This window comes from Zonotrichia leucophrys, chromosome 3 (genome assembly GCF_028769735.1).
Source record: "Zonotrichia leucophrys gambelii isolate GWCS_2022_RI chromosome 3, RI_Zleu_2.0, whole genome shotgun sequence".
Taxonomy (NCBI): Eukaryota; Metazoa; Chordata; class Aves; order Passeriformes; family Passerellidae; genus Zonotrichia; species Zonotrichia leucophrys.
The window spans coordinates 70,867,509-70,891,269 of NC_088172.1; the positions used below are offsets into that span (position 1 = coordinate 70,867,509).

The 23,761-nt window shown below is 39.2% G+C and overlaps 1 protein-coding gene across 4 annotated transcripts in view; it reads left to right on the top strand.

The window, feature by feature from the left end:
* The first annotated feature begins 224 nt into the window (after window positions 1–224).
* RMDN2 (regulator of microtubule dynamics 2) overlaps window positions 225–23,761 on the top strand; it is a 47,033-nt gene continuing 23,496 nt past the window's right edge. Inside the window, exons 1-5 of one of the 4 annotated variants that reach the window (XM_064708751.1) lie at window positions 225–348; window positions 1,173–1,636; window positions 7,979–8,174; window positions 9,138–9,240; window positions 13,103–13,163. In XM_064708751.1, coding sequence (XP_064564821.1) covers window positions 1,185–1,636; window positions 7,979–8,174; window positions 9,138–9,240; window positions 13,103–13,163 — 812 coding nt within the window. In that variant the 5' untranslated portion in view covers window positions 225–348; window positions 1,173–1,184. Of the gene's footprint in view, window positions 349–573; window positions 672–1,172; window positions 1,637–7,978; window positions 8,175–9,137; window positions 9,241–13,102; window positions 13,164–23,761 lie in introns of those variants that run through there. The other 3 variants (XM_064708747.1, XM_064708748.1, XM_064708750.1) reach the window with 3 other exon arrangements.

Sequence of the window (23,761 nt, forward strand, 5' to 3'; positions counted from 1 at the left end):
TGTTCTAGTGGAAGGTGTCCCTGCCCACGGCAGGGGCCCTGAACTAGATGGCCATTAAAGTTCCTTCCCACCCCAAACCATTCTATCACTCTATGGTAAGTTCCTCCAGACTTTGGGCAATCCATAATGGACTTTGGTAAAATCAGCTTTGGGACCTTAGATAGCAACGAGGCTTTTGTGCCGGGTCTGCCCGTCCTCCTGGTAACTGGGCGGGGTTTCTCCGTGATTTTGCAGCTTCAGGTCTCCACCAGTGCAGTGGAAACACAATTTCTCTGTGGCCGAGAAGTAGCAAAAGACTGAACTGGTGAAATCGAGCGGCCACCAGACTGAGGACAGACACACGAGCAGGTACCCTCGCTCTAGAACAGCCTATTTCCAGCCATGTCCGTGGCAGGTGCAGCCAGCGTCCCGCAGCACAACCGCAGCAGCAGCAGCAGGGCCCGCCGGGACTCCCAGCGCCGCGGGGATCCCTCCTCCACCGGGCAGCGCGCGTCACCCGGGCGGCCCGGCCGGCGCTGCGGCCCAGGCCCGGCCCCCTCGATCCGGGTATCGCCGCCCCGGGGCGGCCCCGCCGCCGCCCCCTGTGCCGCGGCGGGAGAGCTGCGGGCTCTGGGCCGGACGCGCTGCTGCTCCCGGCTTGGCCCGGCCCGGCCCGGCTCGGCCGTACGTACGTACGTAGCGGGGGCGGCGCTGGGCTCGAGGCCGGCGCTGGGCTCGAGGCCGGCGCTGCCGGGGCGGCGGGGGCCGGGGCGGCTGCGGGTGGGCAGGAAGAGAGCGCGGGGCTCCGGCAGCCCTCGGCGCGGTGGGGCTGGGGGACCGGCGTGACGCCCCTCCGGGCGGCGCTCCGGCCTGACAGCTGGGTTTCCGCCTCTCTGCGGTGGCGGAAAATCCGATTATATGAGTTTCTCGCATTAAAACAAAAAAATCCCAGGATGCCGGGACGGTTAAGAGTGAAGGCTTCGGTCCTGCCCACGTGCCAGCGCCCCTCACACCCCCAAATCCACTTTGAGCTTGTTTTTTGCTGCCTCGTACTGCAGAACCTGTAAAAAGTCTAACTTAGCGTCTGCGGTTCTTCCTGCCTTATCCTTTCGTGGTTTCAGAGCAGAGCAAGTCACTTGCGTAGAGCACTGGAAAACATCTTAAACTCTTTTATTGTTGTCTCACAATTCTAGGAGCGTGCAGAAATGTCTCCCTTCGAAAATAGAGGACTAATGCTGGGCATAATGGCAGGGACTGCTGGATTAAGCCTGGTGCTGGTTTGTTACCGCAAGATCCGAAAGCCGGGTGCAGCTGTGCGTATTCGAGGGTTCCAGGATATAGGTAACAGAATTAATTCTGTGGTTTTGCCACAGAATGAGGCTCCTAATGAGCAAGGAGCAGTAATGGTTTTACATGGAAGGCAACTGCAGATCCTAGAAAAATTGAATGGCCTGCTACTAACCGTGGACGAACTGAAGAGAGAGGTGGAATTTCTGAAAGAAGCTATTCCAAAACTTGAAGAGCTTGTTCGAAAAGAGCTTCAGGGAAGTGGTGATGTTCAGAGAGTTAGCCCATCACACAGAGCAACAAGGCGGAGAAAAGCAGAGACAGCTCCTAGAGAGACTACCAGCTCTGAGGAGGCAGAAAGTGAAGGAGGGTGAGTTAATAATAATCTGCATATTCTACTGTACACATGCAGTGCAAGTTGCATCATTACCTATATGAAACTGCAAACAGGAACCTTTTAAAAGTTTGATATAGATTTTATACTTCTGGAAAAATAATTACAAACGTTCAGATTAACAGCTTTTAGATCAGAGAAGACTCTTGGTGACCATCTCTGAGTCTGCACGATGGCTGAAGTTGGCTTAATGCCAAGCATAATACAGATTCTTTTTTAAGAGTGTGTTTGGTAACACTAATGCAGTATTGCTACATAGCTATGCAATAAGAGGCAAAGTTCAGAATAATGGTGTAATTTTAAAAGTTCTTCTAGAGCAAAGTGCCTTTGACAGAGTTTATTCCAACTGTACAAACGCTCATGTGCTTTTCCTGATAATTGTTTTTTATCAGCCTCACAGATGAGTTATTACCGTGTTCTGCCTAGAGGCATTGCGTACTATGGAAGCTACGTCTGAGAGAACCTCTGTACAAGTGGCAATGTTTATGTATATCAGCTGTTGTATACACTCCTTGATGGCTCAGAAAGTGCCCATGAGGAATTTAGAGTACTGACTCAGTCAGGTGGAAAGTTCCTAGTTTTGATCCCATCTTGTAGTCACATTATAGGTAATGGGGTCTTTTATTCTCATGAGTTGAGAAACACACTGGGAGATGATTTCTACTAGGATTCCAGGAGAGGCACTATATTTTTGTCTTGACATTAATCTCCTGTAATTACAACTTTGTTTTGGTATAATCAGATTAGATACTTAGGTGCAATTTACTAATACTATGTTTATAGCAACTGAGGTTTTTGAGCTACTTCTCAGCATGTCTTACACATCTGTGTAGGCAGCATTATGTCTGTAAATTGCCCATCTTATGTCACCTTTTCTCTTTAAAATATTTTAACTAACTGTAATATTCTGGAGACAGCTAACACGCTGCATATTAATGGAATTCTATATTTAACAGTTTCTCCACATTCATTGTCAGTTCCTGTGAGCAGAATTTCTTTCTATGTTACATCCCAGCCCACATGGTTCACAAGTCTTATATTTTGATACCATATTTTAAGACTTGTCAGTTCTATTATGAGCAAGTTCTTTATTTTAGGTATTCGGTGTTGGCATAAGTATTCAACCACAGTCCTCCTTCATCTGGTGTGGAAACATCTTGGTTCTCTTAGTTTCCCAGATGATTTCATTCATTGGTTGGTTTGCATGGGCCTTCATGTTATGAATAAAATATTCAGAGATGCAGATAAGGCAAAGGGACCAGTTTACGAATTACCAAGTCCCCAGACACAACGCAAGGGTTATTCCACATGCTTTTATAATTTATTATTTGTTGTCATGATTTATTATTTGAGCAAATCCTGTTTTCTGATCAGGAGTGATGTGTTGCTGTTTGAAAACAAGCCAAGGAAACTTGTGTGTTCAGGTTCTTGTGTGTGACGAAGAAGCTGATGCGGTGATCCAATACAAGTGATTATAGTGTGCAAGAGCATTGAGTGTGTCCTTAAGAGAGGCCTTCTCGGACAAGTATTTGTGTACACTCAGAGGCAAGGAAGATAATTCAAGGTTACAGTTAGCATTAGTCATTTGGCTATGTTCTTTCCCAATGCTGTTTTTCAGTCCCTTATGAAAAAAGGTAGGATTTTTTTTTATTAACACCTTGTACTTGATGTGTTTGTTTTTCATATCTTCTCTCAATTTGAGATAATTTGATTTCATTTTAGTAAATAGTAATTTTTTCTTCCTCTTGCAAATAGATTGTCAATCCTAATGTGTACAGTTGCAATATATATAGCTTTTTCCAAGGTCTACTGTAACTTTAATGGCTGGTGCATGGCCAGGAGGGTCAATAGCAACACTTGGGTTTTTTCCAGTTACTCTACATCACTACTTCATATGTTGTAGGCATTACACCACGTGCATTGTTTTATACTCTTCTGTGGCTAATTCCACACACAATGGTGCATTCAGGTGCTTGTTTTTGCACTACAGAAAAAAAAATTTTGCTCTTTGTTACTGATAAAACATTTTTTTCACCTTTCTGTACTCCCATCTAAAGTGCATTGTGTTTCACTGCCTCAGCAGTAATTTCATGATCTAGAAGATAGGACTTTGCTTGAGTTAAGCACTTCTGTTTTTAATTGACGAATGGGTCGATGCTGGGAATTGACAGATAAACTAATCTGAAGAGTTTTATGGATTTGTCCTGGATGACTACATTGGTTTCAGGTTTGTAAACTTCTTCCAGAAAAGCTTTTAGTACTTCCTAGTTTTTACATTAAATATTGGAAGCTGACAGTCTCTGATAAGGCCCTCACTGCTTTGATCTGCTCTGGGCATATTCTCAATGTCACTGTTGGTATTCAACACCTTGGGAAGAGAAGTTTTCTCTTTTGCCTTTCAAAAATTATGTATTTCTGTAAGTGGAGAAATATCCTGTGTGTTTTAATAAATGAGCTATATTTTTACATAATGACAGTCTGAATGGAAGGGGCACTGAATGGATGAGACATTAAATGGTAAAGAGTCTGTGGTTTCTAGTCTGTGCTTCTCTGTATTCTGTTTTTCTTTTTTAGTTTGTTTCAGTTCCAGTAATGTCCTAGTGAAAACTTCAATGTTTAACATTTGAGAATGTGTAACAAGCACTCATTTATTTACAAATACAATAAATTGTGTTTAGATGATCACCTGGAATGGAACATGTCACCGAATTCTCTTCTCTGTGATTTTCAAGTTGTTTCCTCCCTGATATGGCAGAGATGAGCTCTGGACATCAGTGTCATTTTGGAACCCGTCTTCAGCTGGCCCTGCATCCAAGCTCTTCAAATTGCATTTGGCATCAGGCTCCAGAAAGATTAATTTCAGTCAATTCTTCTCTGATAGATGCTCTATTTATAATTTTTCCTTGAAATAGTTTAGTCAACAGGAAAAGAAATTTGCCCTGCCTGCTTCTCAGTATCATTTCACTTAGCATTTTCTAATTTATTTTGCTGTTCATTTATTTTAAATGCAACCTTCAGCTGGCTTAAGAATCCAGTTTGCCAAACCTTTCCTTGAAAGCCACTTATCATTACTGATAGATATGCACTTTGCTGAATCATACAGTGCAAATTTGATCCAGATCCATCTGTGACATAAAATCACCTTTCTGTGGAATTAGCCAGAGCAGATGAGAGGGTGTTTGTGTCAGCTTGTGTTTTTCTTCTAAGTTGGCAGGGAGATGACAGATGATATTTGATCTGTGTAAAAGCTGAAGTGTTGTGAGCAAATGATACCTGGTTAGACCCAGTGTCTGCCAATTTACAGACACCCCAACAGTTTGTGAACCACCCAACTGTGTTTATACCACAGGGGTGTTTTATGCCATGTAGCTTGTTTTAATCCAGTTCTGGGTGCTGGGATTTACTGAACTGCTTAGCCACGGTGGGCTGAGTCTCCAGCACACTTTCCATTTGTCCTTTGAACTTTGAACAGTCCGTTGTGATACAACTGAGTCCTGTTGGTTGATCGTTGCTCCTCACATTCTTATCGCTGTTTTTCTCTTTTATTTAAAATCTATTGGTAATAAAGGTGAAAACAAGTTGGCACTGACTCTGGACATTTTTTAAACATTGTTCCATTTTTTCAAATATTGATCAATGTGTTTGTCACTTGTAAATCACTTTTCTGTTTATCATCTGATAAAACCTCTTGCAGGAAAATGCCAGGTAAAATTGCAGCTTTCTATTATATGGAATATTTGTAAAACAAAGAATAATGACTATTCCTTGTTTTCTGTTTATTTCTTTTTTGGAGTAGTGTTATCAGTCCTTAAAATCCTGGAGTTTTTAAACTGTTAAGAAGAATCTCCACTTCTGTTAGTGTCAGTACTAATTTCAGTGCTGTAGAATGCATAGATATACAAGACTCTTAGCTGCTTTGTTGAAGGCAGATATTGCCCAACAAGTAAATTGAAAATCATGATGTTCTGATCAACATTTAATAGGGTCTGTTCCACATTTAAATACTTTGAGGGTTCATAAAGCAGGTAAATAGAGGAGCTAGGAGAGTTGGCAAGTACAGTGGAGATGAGAGGGAATGGGTAAGACATGACCCTGATGTCTCTGCTGTTTTGTAATTAGCTCCTTCTGGGTTCACATGGTCTGTTAGATAGTGACCTACTTCACACTTTTTCTATGAGTCTCCCAAAAAATATATTACTTACCTGATGTCATATGAATTTGATGTTTGGCCTCAGTTTGATGTTTTGTCGTGACATTTGTGCTGGACAAAGCACAAATGATGTTTTGACATGATGTTTTGTCATGACATAGTGCTGCTGGAAATCTCTGCTGGGCTTGTTTGGACTGACAGCCCAATGGGCTTGGGCATCAGCCCAACCTTGTATTTGTCACCCAGCCATTGTATTTTTGCTGGGAGAATAGCATTTTCTAATAATCTTTTTTATCTGTTATCTAACATGGGAACAATAATGACCATGGAAATTTTAGCAGATGTTTATACAGCAAAGGTAAAGGATACGACACCAACACTGACTTCCAAACACTGATCTACCTGATTAGGTAGCATCTGATGCAGTGCCCAAATTCCTGTAACTAAGGATATTGTCTTTACTGCGTAGTTGTTGCTCTTTTATATTATCTAGTGCCCTTAGTTTAGGTTGGGAATTTCCCAGATCCTCAGTGCATTTATCTTTTATTTAGGGGAATGGAGCATCTAAACCATGTGAGGAAAGATACTTTCCAAGCCTACTTCACATCACAGACTTTTGTATTGGAGCTAAAAGATTGTCCCACTCCCAGGAGCTCCCTTATATTTGATTTAATTTGGGGCTTTTACAAATGCAGCCATGATATATATCTGTGCCCACTTCAAAATAACTATGGAAGAACAATATGTTGTGTTTTTAAACATGCTTCAGAAAATGAAAATAAATGTTCAGTGACTGAATATTGTCTCTGCAAGATACAGCATATGATGTGTCATCAACTTCAGCATTATCAAGATTTTCTAAAAAAATCTGTAAAAACATATGAAGTTTCCCATGTCTGTTCGGCTCAATTCAGTTTGAACATGTACACATGGTCTGTGTATAATTGTTTTATCCAAATGTATTTTTGACTCCTCTTTCTGGTGTCACTGGGTTAATTTTGCAGCAAAACTGTTGTGCCACATCTAGCACTTCTGCAGCTTCATAAGCATTTGTTCATTTACAGGCTGGAAGTGTATCTGCTCTGATACACTCATCTGTTCTGAAAGCAACATACTGAGAACAGACTATTTGAAAGCCATGATTAATAACCTTCATTTTGACTGCTAGCATTCTGTCCTGGTTATATTTCTGAAAAAATAAATAGATTTTTTAATATTCTGACTGTTATGGTCTATTTCAATTATTCAGTTACTTGATGTGTATAGTACATTCCATGCTTTTCATACTTGTTGTTACCATTTAGAGAATCTCTGAACCTGGCAGCTGGTAGGTTTACATTATTACTTCTCCCCAGAGCAATATTTTCAAAAGTGGAAATGCAGAAGATGAGGCTTCTCTGTCCATCTTTAGATGGCTGCTTTTTAAAATACAAAAGGCTGCTTTTTAAAAACAATGCTATCAGCTGCTCCTCTTTGAAATTGGAGTACCCTAATATATTCTCAGCACTTTGGACAGTAAGGCCACCTGCTTATCTCTGTGTGATATTTATGCTTTTGCAAATATTTCTTTGTCCTTGACTGCCTTGAACACTAAGCATCACAAATCAATATAAGCTTTTTTCCAGTTTCAGATACTCTGAACTTCAGAATGCTCAGGAGAAATAAGGAATTTATAACAATGGTGTTATTTTTATTGGCTTGTATTTAGATCTTAAAAGTGTTTAAGAAAATATTGTATAAATGATTGTTATAGCACTTATATTTTGGTTAGTAAGCTCATTCCTTGTTCAAAAAATAGGGAAATTGAGGTAAAGAGTTGAAGAGGCCTATTCAGGGTTACAGAGCATGTCTTAAAGCACATTAATGATTTCAAGTGTTCTGCATTTGAAACACAAGACTACATGTGTTTCTAATATGTATCTGCATTTTTTTAATGGAGTATTAGGCAGCAGTACAATTACTTACCTGTTATGTTTGGAATATGACTGTGCTATCCCTTTGAAGATAAAGGTTTTGTAATAATAACAATAAGCTTGATATCCTTAATAAAAAATCCTTTAAAGTTGGACAACCAGGATAAATTGTGCTCTGAAACTCTTGCTCTTTATTTAACAATGCCCTTTTTTTTTGTTTAAGAAAAAAATGGTTGTTTTTTTCTGTGATTTTAGTTACCTTACCGCCCATACTGATTCTGAAGGAGAGTCCGAGGAAGAAAAGAGATGGACGAAATCACCTGATGCCGTGGTGGAATCAGAAAAAGATGAAGACTTACATAATTTTTTACAGCAGGTGGACAATTTGCACAAGGGTTCAGAGGCTGATAAAAAGGAGGGCTTCAGACTGCTGCTTGAGAACGATGACAAGGTAGTGTGGGTAAACTTAACATTATGTTGCTATTAACTTATACTTTACTCTGCTTTTGAGAACTAAATACAAGCTTTAAAATCCACATAGAAAGGGACTATGAAATTTCAAGCATATTTTTAAAATACAGTAAAAAAGCAGTATTGCAGAGTGGTGTCAATATTCATGTGGTGTGGACATAGGAGTTCTTCTGTTTTATATCCCTTTCTGATTCAATAACCTTGAAGCTTTGTTTGACATAGGAGTTCTTCCATGAAAGAAAGATCATGGGCTTTTTTCAATGTAAAATACACTTACTTCTGCTGGTTTTGGAATAGTCTGTGTGAGAAAGCCCTGTAAAATTAAGTCATAAACCAGACCTATTGTTCTGAAACTGTGAGCATTTCATCTGCTCATACCTTTCTAATACCATTCATGTGAATTTTTCCTTTGGCATTACTGGGCCCATATATAACTCCAGATAAAATTAAAAGGTGGTTTGATGTGCAGTTCTCAATTCAGTGTACCATTTTATTCTGGTTTGGCAAGCATTAGTTCTGACTGTATTTTCATCTGAATATTGGAATACCAAGAAAGGTAAATGGGATATTGTGAGTGAATGTGGTGCTTATGACTTCCCTAAAGAAAATACACATCACTTTGTTCAGGGATTTGTTGTGTTTTGCTGGATTACCTTGTAAATGTTTATACTGAAAGAAGTTTAAACTGATTTAAAAATAAAACCTCTTTAGACAGTCTAGGGTATTTCCAAAAGCTGTATTCTCTTTTCTCCATGGAAGATTGGTCAATTGGTTCTCACATGAAACTAAAAGTAGTATGTAGAAGAATGGAAAATTAACAAAAAAATTATGCCATCTTCTGATTATTTGCTTTCAGCATGTTATTAATTTTAAGCATTGTGGAAGTAAACGGTTTAAATCACATTCTGATCAGTTTAATTATGTAGTTGTCCTCTGCTTTCAGTATGAAAACTGTGTGGACTTTCTTTGGAGGCTTGCACGTGCTTATGGAGATCTGTTTGAGATGACTACTGATGCTGAGGAGAAGAGGAAATATGTAACTGATGGTAAGAGGAAAAATGTTTATGAAGAATGCCATATGAATGTAGTGAAACATGCTTTGAACTTTGGTTAATATTTCCAATGTAAGGAATTTGCAATCCAATAGATGGGAGCATTTGTACTGTAATAATAATGTTTTGTACAGTAAACCACCACAGTTTGCAACTTCAGTTCACTCTTTCCTCAATGAGAGATCCAAAATGAGTGGCAGAGAAGTATAATGGGTCATAATTGGTGGCTGTTGTCTCTGCAGATGGCTGTAAAATCCTATATTTTGTTGAGAAACACATGGATACAGAAAGTGAAAACTCCCAGATGTTTTTAGCACAGTTTCTTAATTACATCTTTGGGACAGCAAGAGGAATAAATAAATGCTGAGGCTGGGTCAAGGTTTGTTTTTCTGCTTTCCAGTGGTCAGGGAGCACTCCTTCATATCAGCAGTCTCTTTTGTGGTGATGAAACTCTGTGAATCTGGAGGAACTGTTGACCAGAAAGAGAAGTGGTGTGTGACAATTGATGTTACTTCCAGACATCTCACCCCATGTGTCCTGTTTGACAATTTAATCTCTACAAGATTTTAATTTTCTCCATCATAGCACTTTTTTTGGTTGCTTTTAAAATCATTGCCTGGCGTTTCACTGTCTGGATGGATATTGGCTAGAGGAGCAGTTTGTTTGCCTTTTTATTTTGGGCCTTCTTTTTATTACATTAAAACCTACATTTTCTCGATATTGTGTCACTCTCCTCCAGTCAAGGCACTGTTTTTAAAGTAATCTTTTTCGCCTTTATCTCAGAATATTTCTCTCTTTCTTTTGTCTCTCCATTTCCCCTTCTTTTTTTGCTGCACCGAATTGGGTTTTGTAAGTGTAACCCAAGTTTGGGTTGTTTTGACATTTGTGACACCTCTCATTGACTTTTTGTTGTGTTGGTAGTGCCAGTGTCACTGACAAAGCAGTTTCAGCTGCACTTTGTCATCCTTAAAGGCAGTGTGATGCCTTCATGCTGTTGTAACATATTCCACAGTCACCCTCAGTTTGTTCAACATCCTTCCTTTTTCCAATCCTTTTGTCATCTAAATACTCCTGAAGACTTGCAGTGTCTTAGCAACTTAATTGATACTGTCTTTGCTTTCTTTAGTAGCAACTTGGCTTTGTACATAAATCCTACAGTGGGGATTATGACACAAAGTAAATGAAAACAGTAAAATTCTGTTGCTCAATCTTTTGCTTTTACCAGTGACTGGACTTGAAGCTGTCCAGGACTGTGGGGGACAATAAAGAGTTTTTTTCAAATGTATTAATGGCAATAGGCAGTGTAAAAATGACATCAGCCCATTACAGGATGAGGGTGGTTGCCTCACAAACAGGGACATGGACAAGGCAGAGATGTTTAATGTGTTCTTTGCCTCCGCCTTCAACACGGGTAATGGAGCAAGGGGTTATCAGTGCCCTGAGCTGGAGTACCATGGCTGCAAGAATGATCAATTCCCAGTCAACCTGGAAATTGTGTATGATCTGCTGCTTCAGCTGGATTCCTAAAAATGTGGGGCCTGATGGGATTCATCCAACAATCCTCAAAGAACTAGTTGGTGTCATCTCAAAACCTCTCCTGATAATTTTTGAGCAGTCTTGGGAATCTGGAGAGGTCCAGCTGACTGGAAGTTGGCTGACATTGTCCTGATTTTCAAAAAGGGCAAGAAGGAGGACCCTGGCAACTATAGGTCTGTCAGTCTTACTTCAGTGCCTGGTGAAGTTATGGAGCAGATTATTCTGGGAGGTACAGAAAAACATCTGGAGGACAATGCAGCCATTGGTCACAGCCAGCACAGCTTCATGAAAGGAAAGTCCTGCCTATCAAACCTGATTTCCTTTTCTGACATGGTATCCCACCTAGCTGATCAAGGGAAACCAGTTGATATAATATTTTTGAATATCAGTAAAGCTTTGGATACTGTCTCTCACAGGATCTTTCTGGACAAAATGTCCAGCACACAGCTGGATAAACACATCATGGGATGGGTGAGCAGCTGGCTCACGGGCCAGGCACAAAGGGTTACAGTGAATGGGGTGACATCAGACTGGGGACCTGTCACTAGGGGGGTTCCACAGGGCTCCATTTTCGGCCCTGTGCTCTTCAACATCTTCATAAATGACTTGGACACAGGACTGGAAGGGATACACAGCGAGTTCACAGAGGATACAGAACTGGGATGAGCTGTTGAGTACCTTGAGGACAGAGAGAACCTCAACAAACCAGAGAGCTGGGCAATCACCAATGGTATGAAGTCAGCAAGGGAAAGTGTTGGATTCTGTACCTGGGATGGGACAGCCCTGGATGTACAGACAGGCTGGGGAATGAGATGCTGGGAAGCAGCACCATGGATCCTGGTCACTGGCCAGTTGAACCTGAGCCAGCAGTGCCCTGGCAGCCAGGAGGGCCAGCCCTGTCCTGGGGGCATCAGGCACAGCATCACCAGCCAGGCAAGGGAGGGCATTGTCCTGCTCTGCTCTGAGCTGGGGCAGCCTCACCTCCAGTGCTGGGGGCAGTGTTGGGGGACACAATGTAAAAATGACACTGAACTATTGGGGAGCATCCAAAGGAGGGCCATGAGGGCGGTGAAGAACCTTGTTGGGAAGCCACATGAGGAGCAGCTGAGGTCACTTGGTCTGTTCAGTTTGGAGAAGACTGAGGGGAAACCTTGTTGCAGCTACAACTTCCTCATGAGGGGAAGAGGAGGGGCAGACACTGATCTCTGTGGTGCCAGTGACAGCACCCAAGGGAATGGACTGAAGTTGTGGCAGGGAGGTTTAGGATGGATGTGAAGAAAAGGGTATTCACCAGAATATGGTTGGGCACTGGAGCAGCTCCCCAGGGAAGTAGTCAAACACAGCCTGACAGAGTTCAAGAAGCATTTGGACAATGCTGTCAGGCACATGGTGTGACTTTTGGGGTGGTCCTGTGCAAGCCAGGAATTGGATTCAATGATCTTTGTAGGTCCTTTCCAAACTCAGCAGATTCTGTGATTCTGTAACTGCATGTAACCTCAGCTGATGAATGATAGCAAAAGACAGGGAGAGATATAGAATGATGGGATGAAAGGGAGTCTTAGATGTTGAGTAACCAGCCTAGTTTGGCTCATTCTCATGAAGTGGGGGTGGTGGCAGCCTTTTTCATCTCAGTTTTTGGAAGTGCTGCAGAGGGCTTGAGACTGCAGGAGAGCTGGCAGTAGTTTCATGGTTATTTTTCATTCCACTGGGTAGGAGGACTGTGTATGCTATTCTTTGTTTTTATGAAGTTAACTTACAATACAGAAATGTCAGTGCAGCTTAATTGGTTGCAGCTGAGACTCTGCAAACAGCAAGCATCTCATCTGAACTTCTTACTGGGGATGTGGGTTTGATCAAATCACCTACTGTCATCTTTATTCAGTTAAAAGTGGAACTTAAGGGAAGGCTTTGTGCCAGAAAGGAACTTCAGCTAGTTTATTCCTGTACCAAGGCATTGAAATGGCTTTGCTGGTTCTTCTGACAGGTACTTGTCTGACCTGCTTTTAAGGCTCTTCAGTCTTTCAGACATGATGGCCTCCTTTGGCAGTCCAGTCCAATCCTTCCCTGATTTAACTGCATCTGAACTGGATTTTAAAGGAAAATACTAAAATTGCATGTATAGTTTATATATACTTATATGTAAGTGTATGACTATGTAAATGAAGTAAAGCCAGGATGTTACATTGTTCATCTAAATGTTTCTAAGAACAGGAAGCAATTTCTTTGCTGCTAGAGTAAATCAGATTGCTTTGTTCTTGGGAGTCACCTAAAATGTGGAAGAGTACAATAAATCCTTTTGTATATTGTACTCCATTTACAGGAAAGATTAAAGCTGAAAAAGCTATTCAGCTGGATGCTGGGAGTGCTGAGAGTCACCAGTGGTAAGTTTGACAAAGTTTTTACAAACTTGTGTACATTTATTAAGTTCAAGGAAAAAAAACCCAGCCTGACATCAGTTTCATCAATTAGTCATTAATATTTTTTCATAGTTTTATGAAATTCAGTTATTACCAGTTGCTACTAAAAATTACATTGAAATATTCTGTGAAGCATTTACTATAGCATGTGAAACAACTCAATAACCATACTTCAATAAGTACCAAGAAATGGACATAACAGTATTTGCTTAAGCCACTATTTTGTTGCTCAGAGAAGCCATAGTTTTCCATTTGCCTTCCCTTTCAACAATTCACAAAATAATGTCATTTGACCTTGCATTGTCCTTTCCTTTTCTTATAATAGTCTAAATTGTGATAATTAAAAATAGGTGTAGAGGACTATGGAAATTTGAATTAACTTCTCAATTTTTGTTTTATCGTACAGTTTTTCTCCAAGCGTGACTCTTAATTTAGTTTTGTAGACCTTGCCAGAACTAACAAACTCTGCAAATATAAATATTTTTTTATCAAATCAACATTATCGGGTAAAAGATAATTCTGCTGGGTTCTGGCTGGTAGTTCCTCACCTTAGTATTTTATTAGTAAATTTTACTAAGCTCCTGATTTCTTTTCTAATATTATTAGCTTTTCATCTCAATTTTGGTTTCTGCATTTTTTGTTAATTTTGTCTTTGCACTTGTGGGATGGGATTTCACCAAACTTCTTCATATCTAAAACAAATACTTTTACCCCAGGCTCCTTTCACAATCTAAAGGAATCAGCCACTTCTGGAGTGCACTTCACTGGAGTCAGTTTTGCTCATTTAGTCTTGCATGAGGGTGAGATGAATTTCTCCTGGGGCTCAGTTGACAACATCTCCATTGCCAACAAAGGGAGCACATGTCAGCTATCTCAGGTTTAGATACTTGATTAGTCACAGACATTGTAATTTAATTAGGTAATTCTCTGTCTTGCTTTCTCTCTTTCTGAAAGCAATTTAAAGCCATTTCTGCTCTTTGCTTCACAACAGCCATGGCCACTTCCTCAGGGTAATGCTGGTGTACCCCTCTCAGCTAGAACTCTGTGTATAAACAACCACAAAATCACATTCAAGTATGAATCCTGCCCCTCCCTTCCTCCTCAGCCCACAAGACTGACATATCCTAGTATAAATGCAGCTTCACTGGCAGAAACTATCCTGATAAACCCTTACATATTGTGCAGGGAGATGTAGGTGGTCTGCTGGACTTCACATGAGAGATCCTGTCCTGGCAGGAACATCTAGCAGGGGAAGAATTATGAGTGTAAGGAGATGTGTTCCAGAGGTTAGCTCAGAAAGCCAAATTGAGAGGTTTAAGAGGAAAATCTTACATTTTTTAAGCTACTGCTTCTTGTAACAGGCAATGGATTTTTGTATGGTTTGCAGTTTTCATCCTTCATGTATCTGAGTTGCAAGTGAACATGAGGTTTTTATCAGTTATTGTTCAACTGATGTCTTTCTAGAGGTATAGATAGACATTATAGATTGAAATAGTTCACTATATTTTTTTTTCTGAATATATTATTGGCTTGTCTTTATTTACTGACATCTTTCTGACTTACTGCATGATTTTTAAAGTGTGATGTAAGTGTAATGGTTGTGCCAATCTAACCGAGGCTCTAAAAGCTGGGCAGAATGGACTTCCATGCTCCAGAGAGACTTTGGTATATTTTTGTTTAGCATAACAATAGTTGTTCCATCTGTGGTCCCAATAGATACTTTTGTGCTGTGCTGCTACTTAACCAATTGGACTTGTTTTGTAACTTATTTTTAAAACTTGTTTTATTCTATTTTATTCTTTATAAAGTGTTTTACACACATTTAATTGATTTCATGTTTATTTCTGACTATTTCTGAGGTTTGAGGCCATTTAGGTTTGTAAATGCATCCCCTCATGGAATAACATTTTATTTCAAAAGTGGTTTTTGTTGTATGGGCTTTTTAAAATCATTAACTTAATTAATGAAATTGCTGGAAGATAATGGACCCAGCACTAAACTTTGGGTGACACCAGTAGGGATGCTCAGGTTCACATGAACCTGATTCTGCAACCATCTCTACAGGTGATTTAATCTAAATATTTCCACAGTTATGTTTTGAGGAACATCAGGCAGGACAAAGTCAAAGGCCACATAAACAAGCTGTGTCTCATTTGTTGCATTCCTGTTACCCAGGCTTTTTTATCTTGCCAGAATTCTTCCTTTATCCTGTTTTTTCACAGAAATCTTGTGTTAACTGTTTTGTATGCTTATGCAATTCCAGAATAATTTATCCTATGTTGTCTTCATGCTAGCTGGTTTGCCTGTAACACTTCTCCTTCTCCCTGGTTGGCCTTTTTGCTTGCTGTTGGGGCTTTCTGCATTACTTACAAGACTTCTGTAGTCAGCTCTGTGCCAGATCTATATTGTTTGAGTCTGGCCTAATGCAAATTTTTCCAGTTTATCTAAACATTATTTCACGTGTTAATCCCCATGAACAGGAAATAAGACTTCAGGGAATCTTCTCTGTAAAAACTGTTCTCTCAAAGTTGTAAACAAACAGAATTTTACCTGAGGTTATAAATAGAAAAGACTGTGTGTAAACAGATAACGATGCAATACAATTAAGTTATGAATAAATAATATGTGAAAGTAATATGAAATCCGTAGTTAATAAGAATATTTATAATAGAGAAAAGAACTGAAAATAAAAAAGTAGAGCAAATATTTGTACAAAAAGGTGCTAGGATCACTAGTGGGTGGTCAGGATCAGAGTTGAAAGGCAGTGCCCAGCTCCAGATGGACACGTGGATGTTCTGTCTCTGTCATATGTGCCTGCATGTGAGCAAGGGCCTGATCCTGCACTTGGGGAGAGGGAGAGTTCAAAGGCAGCATGTGCCATTTGATGCGCCAGGATATTTGCATGGCATGACAGATATCCACATTTGGGGTCCCTACACTTCCAGGCCATAATCCAGAAGTGGTGAGAAACCCTAGGGCATCTCCAGTGGCAGTAGGCATCTGTATCTGGGCAGGGGGCCTGTGAATTGAACAGGGTCTCTGCTGGCTGCAACAGAGAGAAATGAGAACTCAGCATGAGTGTAAGGTCACTGTGAAAACAATGCTGTCTCAGACCAAAATCCTTCCTTTTCATCTCACTGCCAACATAACATTTTCTAAGGCTGTACAAGGTAAATAATCCTAGCCTGTGTAAGATGAGCCCATCTGTTTGTTGCATGTAAGGCTATGTCAGTCTGTATCAGCTATTGAAAACCAAGCTGGTTTTCTGACCTTGACTAAAGAAAGTTTAGAAAGTTTTTCTTGATTTCTTACTAATTTCTGAGGGGGTTTGATATTTCCAATCAGCACAACTGAGTTTTCACTCATGTTGGGTATAGCTGCTATCTATGTTGTCCACTCATACATTATTTCTAGTGTTCTCTTAAACTGTTTAATATATTATGGCTTACTAAGTGAGTGAGGATTAAATGATAGCCTATTCTTTTCCTGGTCCTGTACCTTGCTCTCTACTTACAGTTAACCCTTGTGGAGCAGGGGGGATATAAGTGAGGAAGAAATTGAATTCAGCCTTGTTGGTTTCATCTTTTGCCATTATTTCCCCATTTCTAAATGTTCTGCACTTTCATTTCTGTTTTTTTTTCCTTCTGGTGTATTTATAGAACCTCTTCTTATTGTCTTACCAATATCCCTAGCTTAGATGTGGACTCTTGTTTTTATTTTTAGAGTAAATTTCTTTTGGGTTTTAAGTTAATTGGGAATTCCTCAATGGAGCTGAATTGATCTAAAAATATTCCCTGCTGTGACTAAAGGGTCATTTGGAGTTGTGCTGTTGAGTATTGTCTCTTACCAAATCTTCTATAGAGCTTTTCCTAATACTTAGAAATATTAGAAAAAGGCATTTTTTTAACAATTCCTTTTTTTTCCATTAAAAATATGCACTATGCCTGTCATGCAGTGGTTAGGTCTATAGACCCATTTGGAAGTTTGTTTTGAAAGCTTATCCCTGCTGCTTGAGAGTTCTATATACCAAAATAAACAGGTTCTTGTGACACTTTGACACACATAATTTTCCTAGTGTAGACAGAGTTATATAAGAAAAAGCATCCCTTTTCCAGAGCACGTATTTTTTTTCTATTTTGTGGAATTGCTATAAGGTGTCTGTAAGACAGAACACATTTTTTGTGTCCACCAGTGGAATTTAGTGGAATGGTTCCATGAGCAAACTTGCTAACGCAGGCTTAGCGTTCAGCTGTATTGCCTTACTTTTGATATTTACTTCAGTTAGGAACAAAAAGATGCCATATATCTTCTTAGTGTATCACCTATATTTTTCTGTAAAATTATATGATAAAATGATCAACTCTCCAACTGTTGAACTTACTGATTAGAATACTAACAGTATTCAGCCTCAAATTAAATTTGAGGAAACATATGCAGAACAAAGAAAGCAAAAGATCTTGAAGTAGTCAGTTGGTTTTGGTAATGAACTGCAGCTGCAAATAATTGTCATATCTGAATCCAGATAAGTGATAATACTTAATCTTGTAGTTGCCAATGAGATCAAAAACCTTCAGACTTTTTGAATGTTGACCTCTAAATAACTGAAGTAAATGGCAACACTGGAAAGGAAAAAAAGAGCTTTAATATTTGTATGAACACCCTAAAGAAAGACAGAGTAAATAATCTAAGTGATTTGTGGCTTTGTTCAGCCAGTGTCAATTTTTCAAGTTGTGGAGGAACTCGCATGCAAAAATTATCATCAGCCATTGCAGGTCCTCTTATTTTTTCCAAGCCTCAAACAAATTCATTTTGTGGGTGAGTGATTCCCAAAGGACAGCTGTGAATACTTGCAGCTCATCTTGGATCATGGAGCATCTTTATCACCCAGATTTTAATTAGAAATGCTATGTGAACATACAGTTGCTTTGTAGTTGTGCTGCTTTACAACTTCACAGTCACAGAAAACAACATGTAGATGCATAAGAACAGTGCTCTTATTTAAAACTAAACTATCACTTTTAAATTCTTTCGGAAAACCAGTGATTTTTTTATATTTGTGGGAGGTTTGTTGCTGATTTACTTCAGGAGTTTGGGAAAGAGGTCTGGAAGGTTTCTCTGCTGTTGTGCAGATCCTCACACTTCCTTTTTTGTTGAGGAGAACTTGTTACAGGCCTTGCAAAGAACAAAAAGGTTACTGTTATGGCAAATTTTCAGGAAAGTTGCTTAAAGAGATCATTCTTTGCATTGAGCTTTGGTTTGTTTGCCACAAACAAACTTGGTGCTGCTTTTGAGTTTGTGTTACTCTCTAGAAGTCACCCATTGGTGGGCGTCATACAGCACATCTCATTTAGGTGCAAGTGAAGTTAGCAAGTGAAAACCCAGTGGCTGTAAATGAGGAGCCCTTATGAACACACCTCCCCCCAAGAGTTTTCTCTGTCGTGTGTTTGAGTGTTCATCAGAAGCACAGATATTTTCACAAGGCCTGGGTGTTCCATGGAAGTGAGCTCCAGAGCTTAGGGACAGTCTCTCACTGGCAGGCAGCACTACAGAAGAGTAGTGCAGGTTGTTTCCATCATTGTCATTTGGGTATTTTGGTGATTTTACACAAACTTCCCACAAAAAAAGTGAACATTCCATCTCAGTAATAGAATTCTAACAGATAATTTGTCAGGTTTGTAAGGTGTAATGGCATAAAAGTAATCTTCCAGTGAAACAAAACTTTTCAAAATTTTGGAGTATGTTGTAGGATATGGTCATACTACCAAGAACTTTTAAAATTAAGTCCTCAGCTGTTTCTAACTAAATGCTTGTTACCTGCTGCCCTTAATTATCCCTTATTTAAACTTAGATGAGGCAGATAACTTGCAAGTGTCAAGCATCTGTTTCTATCATGCAGTCAGATTTTTCAGGAATTGATAGTTTGTATGGAAATACAAGGTTTCCAGCTCTTAGTTGTTTGCCCTGTATTTGATCCATGGAAAGACCAAAGAAATTTTACAGCAATCTTTGTTCTTAATTACGTGTAATCTTAGTCAGGAATCTTTGAACTATGTAATTTTATTTTTTTTTTAATAATTGAAGATTTCAAATTCAGAAGCCATTTCTCAAAAGCTCTAAGTTGTCCTGAAGTAAGTGGATCAGTGAAACACTGCAGCATACTCATGCAAGTGCAAAGGAGGAAGGTTTGACATGTGAAAAGATCTGTTTACTACAAGCTTTTTGCCAGAATGGTCACAGAGGAAATAATTCTGACAACCTAATGATGCCTATTACATTTCTATCAAGGAGAATTGTTGTGTTAGTGTCTCTGAAAGCTATTGTTTCACTCTGTTTCTACACTTGTGAAGACTATCCTGCTAATTTCTTCAAGATTGTATTTCCATCTGTAACAACTGTGTATTATAAAAATAAAAGTTAAATTTCTCGAAACAGGAATTTAGCACAGTTGTGGGTTTCACAGCCTAAGGAATGCTGAACATGGCATCCACATGTTCTACTAGTGAACTTTTGTGAATACACATTAACAGCAGCATTTTCCTTTGATTTGGTATACTGCATGTGTTGCAGTAAATAAATCCAGAATTCTTAATGCCCTTACCTTTGAGGTTTTTTAAACTGAAGTAGGGGTTTGTTTCTTGTGTTTTTTCAAGTGTTACCTACACAAGTGTGTGCTACATCTGATGTTTCCCTAGAGCTCAGCTTCAATGCTCTGTTGAATTTTTAATGTGCAAAGTGTATTTCTGCCAATTTCTACAGTGTAGACTCAGTTATATTCCCAGAAAAAGGAAAGGGAAATGAAATCCCCATTAACAAAAAAAACCAAAACTCTGCAAACAAAATATCGCCTAAACACTTCACTTTGCACCTTGGCACATCTTACTTGGTGTGTTGGCCATCTTAGGCATTCTCAGGCACTGATTCCCTATCCCCATGAGGATGATCATATACCAATACAAACCAATACTTTACCTTTGCCTGGAAACTTTGTCAGATGTGTTTTTGTAGATTAAATCTCTTGGTACCAAAGTGATATGATACGAAGTATGAAAAACTGGGATCTCAGGAAGGGCAATGCAACAGGGATCATAATTAGTAATTTCAGTTGCAAAATCTCTCTACATAGAAATTGGTATCTCATTGAAATAATGTAAAAAAGAAATCCTGTGGGTCTCACTACAATGCAAAGACTGTCAGAATATATAAGTGGGTGAAACTGGTTAGTGAGGGAGTTGAGGGCTAAAATATAAGATGGCATGCACAGAACTGAGCCATGCAGAGGTGGAGAGATGCAGGAACACATTTAGAACTGGAGTGGGAATGAACTTTCTTTTTACTGGGCCTCTTGTGTACTGCCCACGCATTAGCCTTTGCTCACACTACTTTACATGTTAAATATTTCTCAGATAAGGAGGAGGGAGTGAAAAACAGTTATGAAACACATGAATTAAACTTTGGTGGTGGTAAATATCACAAACTCTCCTCCCATTTGCAAAGTCTTGTCAGATACAATTAAAAAATTTATGTTTTTCTTTCCTATTGATACTGAGATGCTAAAATGGAGATCTGGATTTCTAAATGTAGTCTTATGTTACATAAAAGGTTTTTTTAGATTTGGGATATATAAAAGGGTATATAGGAGAGGAAGGAACAAGTCTGGGAAGGCGCATGTTATTTCTGGTTTTGGCCATGTGAAATTTATCAGGGAAAAGATAAATAATGCTATATTTAACTGCCCTACTGTGGTTTAATCTTCATTTGAGACTTCAAAATCTTTTCTGTAAATCTGTCTCATGTAGAATAAGCTGTGGAGGACAGAGTCTTAAGTGTAGGTATCATTTTTCCTATTGAAATTTAAATTGGCTTGATAAAATTATTAGATCAACCTGCCTCTCTTTTTTTGGCAATAGGTAAGATATGTCCCTTACAGTTTTCCCTGGCCTGAATACACATGTAGCACCAGATGGGAAAATGTTAATTCCCTTTGATTAGGACCTTCTGCATGACGGCTATATAGGTACTTGGCATCCATCTCTGTCAGCTAGAGTTTCTTGCAAGTCTGAGTTCCAAGACATCATGGAGGAACATGGTGCTGACTCAATATATTGAGTTTGTTTGATTGTGTTTATGCTTAATAAAGGTTTGCTAATTGTGGGGATTAATCATATGCTGCTACACTGTGTTCAGTAATTTTTCTTCCATCTGGGAATAACATTTTTTACACCAACCAAGTACTGTGTCACCTGAGGTGATTATTGTTGTGTTTATCTAGATGAATGTGTCTGGGGCTGGTTTTTACATTACCCAGGAGTAACATCAGCTCAGCAAAGAGATCATTCCTGGCAGCTCTCTCCTGATACAATTTCCTCTTTATTTTTGTCTGTGAAAATTCTGCAAGCAGTACTCTGATATTCAGAGGGTATGAGGGAGGTAATTGCTGTGCAAGTACAGTTAGAAGTACAAGCAATGCTGCTTGTACTGCAAGTAGAAGCAGTATTGCTTGTACTTCTAACTGGTTTGCTTTTTACCCATTTCAGTAGATATTTGCATGTTGCTGTATGATCATCTTTTCAGTATTCCCCCTGTCACCACGAGATGGGGCAGGTGACCATGCAGTCCAGGGCTGTGGAAAGAACGACATGGAAAGACCGAGATGGAAGCATTTCTAGTTACTCCCTGCCTCATTTTCTTTGGCCATTTTCTTCTCCATGAGAGTGGTGAGGCGCTGGAACAGATTGCCTGGAGAATGGGCATCCCTGGAGGCCAGGCTGGATGGGGCTTTGAGCAGCCTGGTCTAGTGGAAGGGTCCCCGCCTATGGCAGGGCAGTTGAAACTCGATCTTTAAGATCCCTTACAATATAGACCACTCAGTGATTAACATTACCCTTTGCAAACCAAAAAGTTTGCCTGGTGTTTTAAACTCTTTGAAAATGATTTAAAATGTCTAAAAATTCTTCTCAAGAAAGAAAGGATACATTTTTTATTTTGTTTGGGGGATTTTTTTAGAAATGAAATGAATATATGAATATCCAAAATGCCATAGAATTTCAAAAATTAAATAATTACTTTTTATCAATTGCCTGTCTAGTCCACTTCAAAAGTATAAAATTAAAAAAACCAAACCAAAACAAATTAAAAGAAACCCAGAAAGAGTTTTTGGTTGTTTTTTTTTTTTTTTTAATAATGGGTATTTAAAGTTAGTAGGTTAGCTTACTTTTAATTCAGTGGAAATTTCATTAGGATTTCCCTCCCAAGAGATTTTAGCTGTAAGTAGAAGTTTTTCTTTGAACTAGTTTAAACTAAGGCCCTCTTTCTTGTCACGCACAGACAGGGAAATACTGCAAGATGCTGGATTAGCTTGTTCGCTTTTCATTGTTTTCTTTTGTAGCAGCAATCCGTTTAGCTATGGTATGCTGAGTTTATCTGATTAGCACTTAATGAGTGAAGGGAATAGGGGCAATGTTGCCTGAGTTACTTAACCCTAATAAAGTTTTCACTACCTCCCCCCTCTTTCTAAATACCTGAACTTTCCTCACCCCCCACCCTTTGCCTTTCCCTCAGCTGCAGCTCGTTCCCATAGGAAATGCACTCTGGCTGCAGCTCTGTCAGCACTAGTGCTGCCATTAGCTGGATTTTGTCCAGTGCACATTGGTCACAGCAAACACCCTGCCCCAACAGTGCTTGACAGTGTGAATGGAGCTCTTACAAGCTCAGCTGCTGTTCTGCTGACTCCGTGCCTTACCTGGGAACACTTACCTTGACCAAAACACTTCTGGCCAAAATCACCTGTAGCATGAGCATTTCTGACTTAAAACCATTAGGTATAACTGAGCAATAAAGTAATTTCTTGAGTTGTGTTAGCAATGACATTTTAATCAGGATTCACTGGAGCTTGAATAATTACATTATATAAAGCAATTCAAGAAAGCTGATGTTTAATAGTGCTTATAAACTGTGTGTGCCATACAGATTGTGGTTGTGTTGCCATAATTAACTTGGTAAGCTTCTTGCATAACTCATGTTTTCCTCTGGACTTCAACTTGATTTCCTTCTTTTAGGATTATATTTTATTTTTGGTTGGTGTTGCATTGTAAAATATTTGATAAAAAAGCAAAATTCTGAAAAATATTAGAAAAGTAATGTACATGAGGTTTTGTTGGTTAACTATTTCTTTGGCGGTTTTCTTAGTTTTATACAGAGGTGCAAAGTTGTCTTAATACCAATGAAAATAGGTCCAAGGAAACTGTAATTGATATCTGTGCAAGAGATTCCTTATGCATAAAGGTTCTATAACTGTTGAAGAAATAAGAAGAAAGCAATAGAAATTTAGGTGGAGTGTCAATAAGATACTAGTGCTGCTTAGGTGATCTGAATCTTTATAGGCTTACCTCTGAAAATATGTTTACTTATAACTGTTTAACAATACAAATATTTTATAGAAATTATCTCACATTTCTTTTACCACTCAGTGTCTCCAATTTATGATAATCATAGTAATAATAATACAAATAATAATGGTCTTAGCAATAGAAATCATTAGTAATAGCAGTAGTGATCCTGTTAGA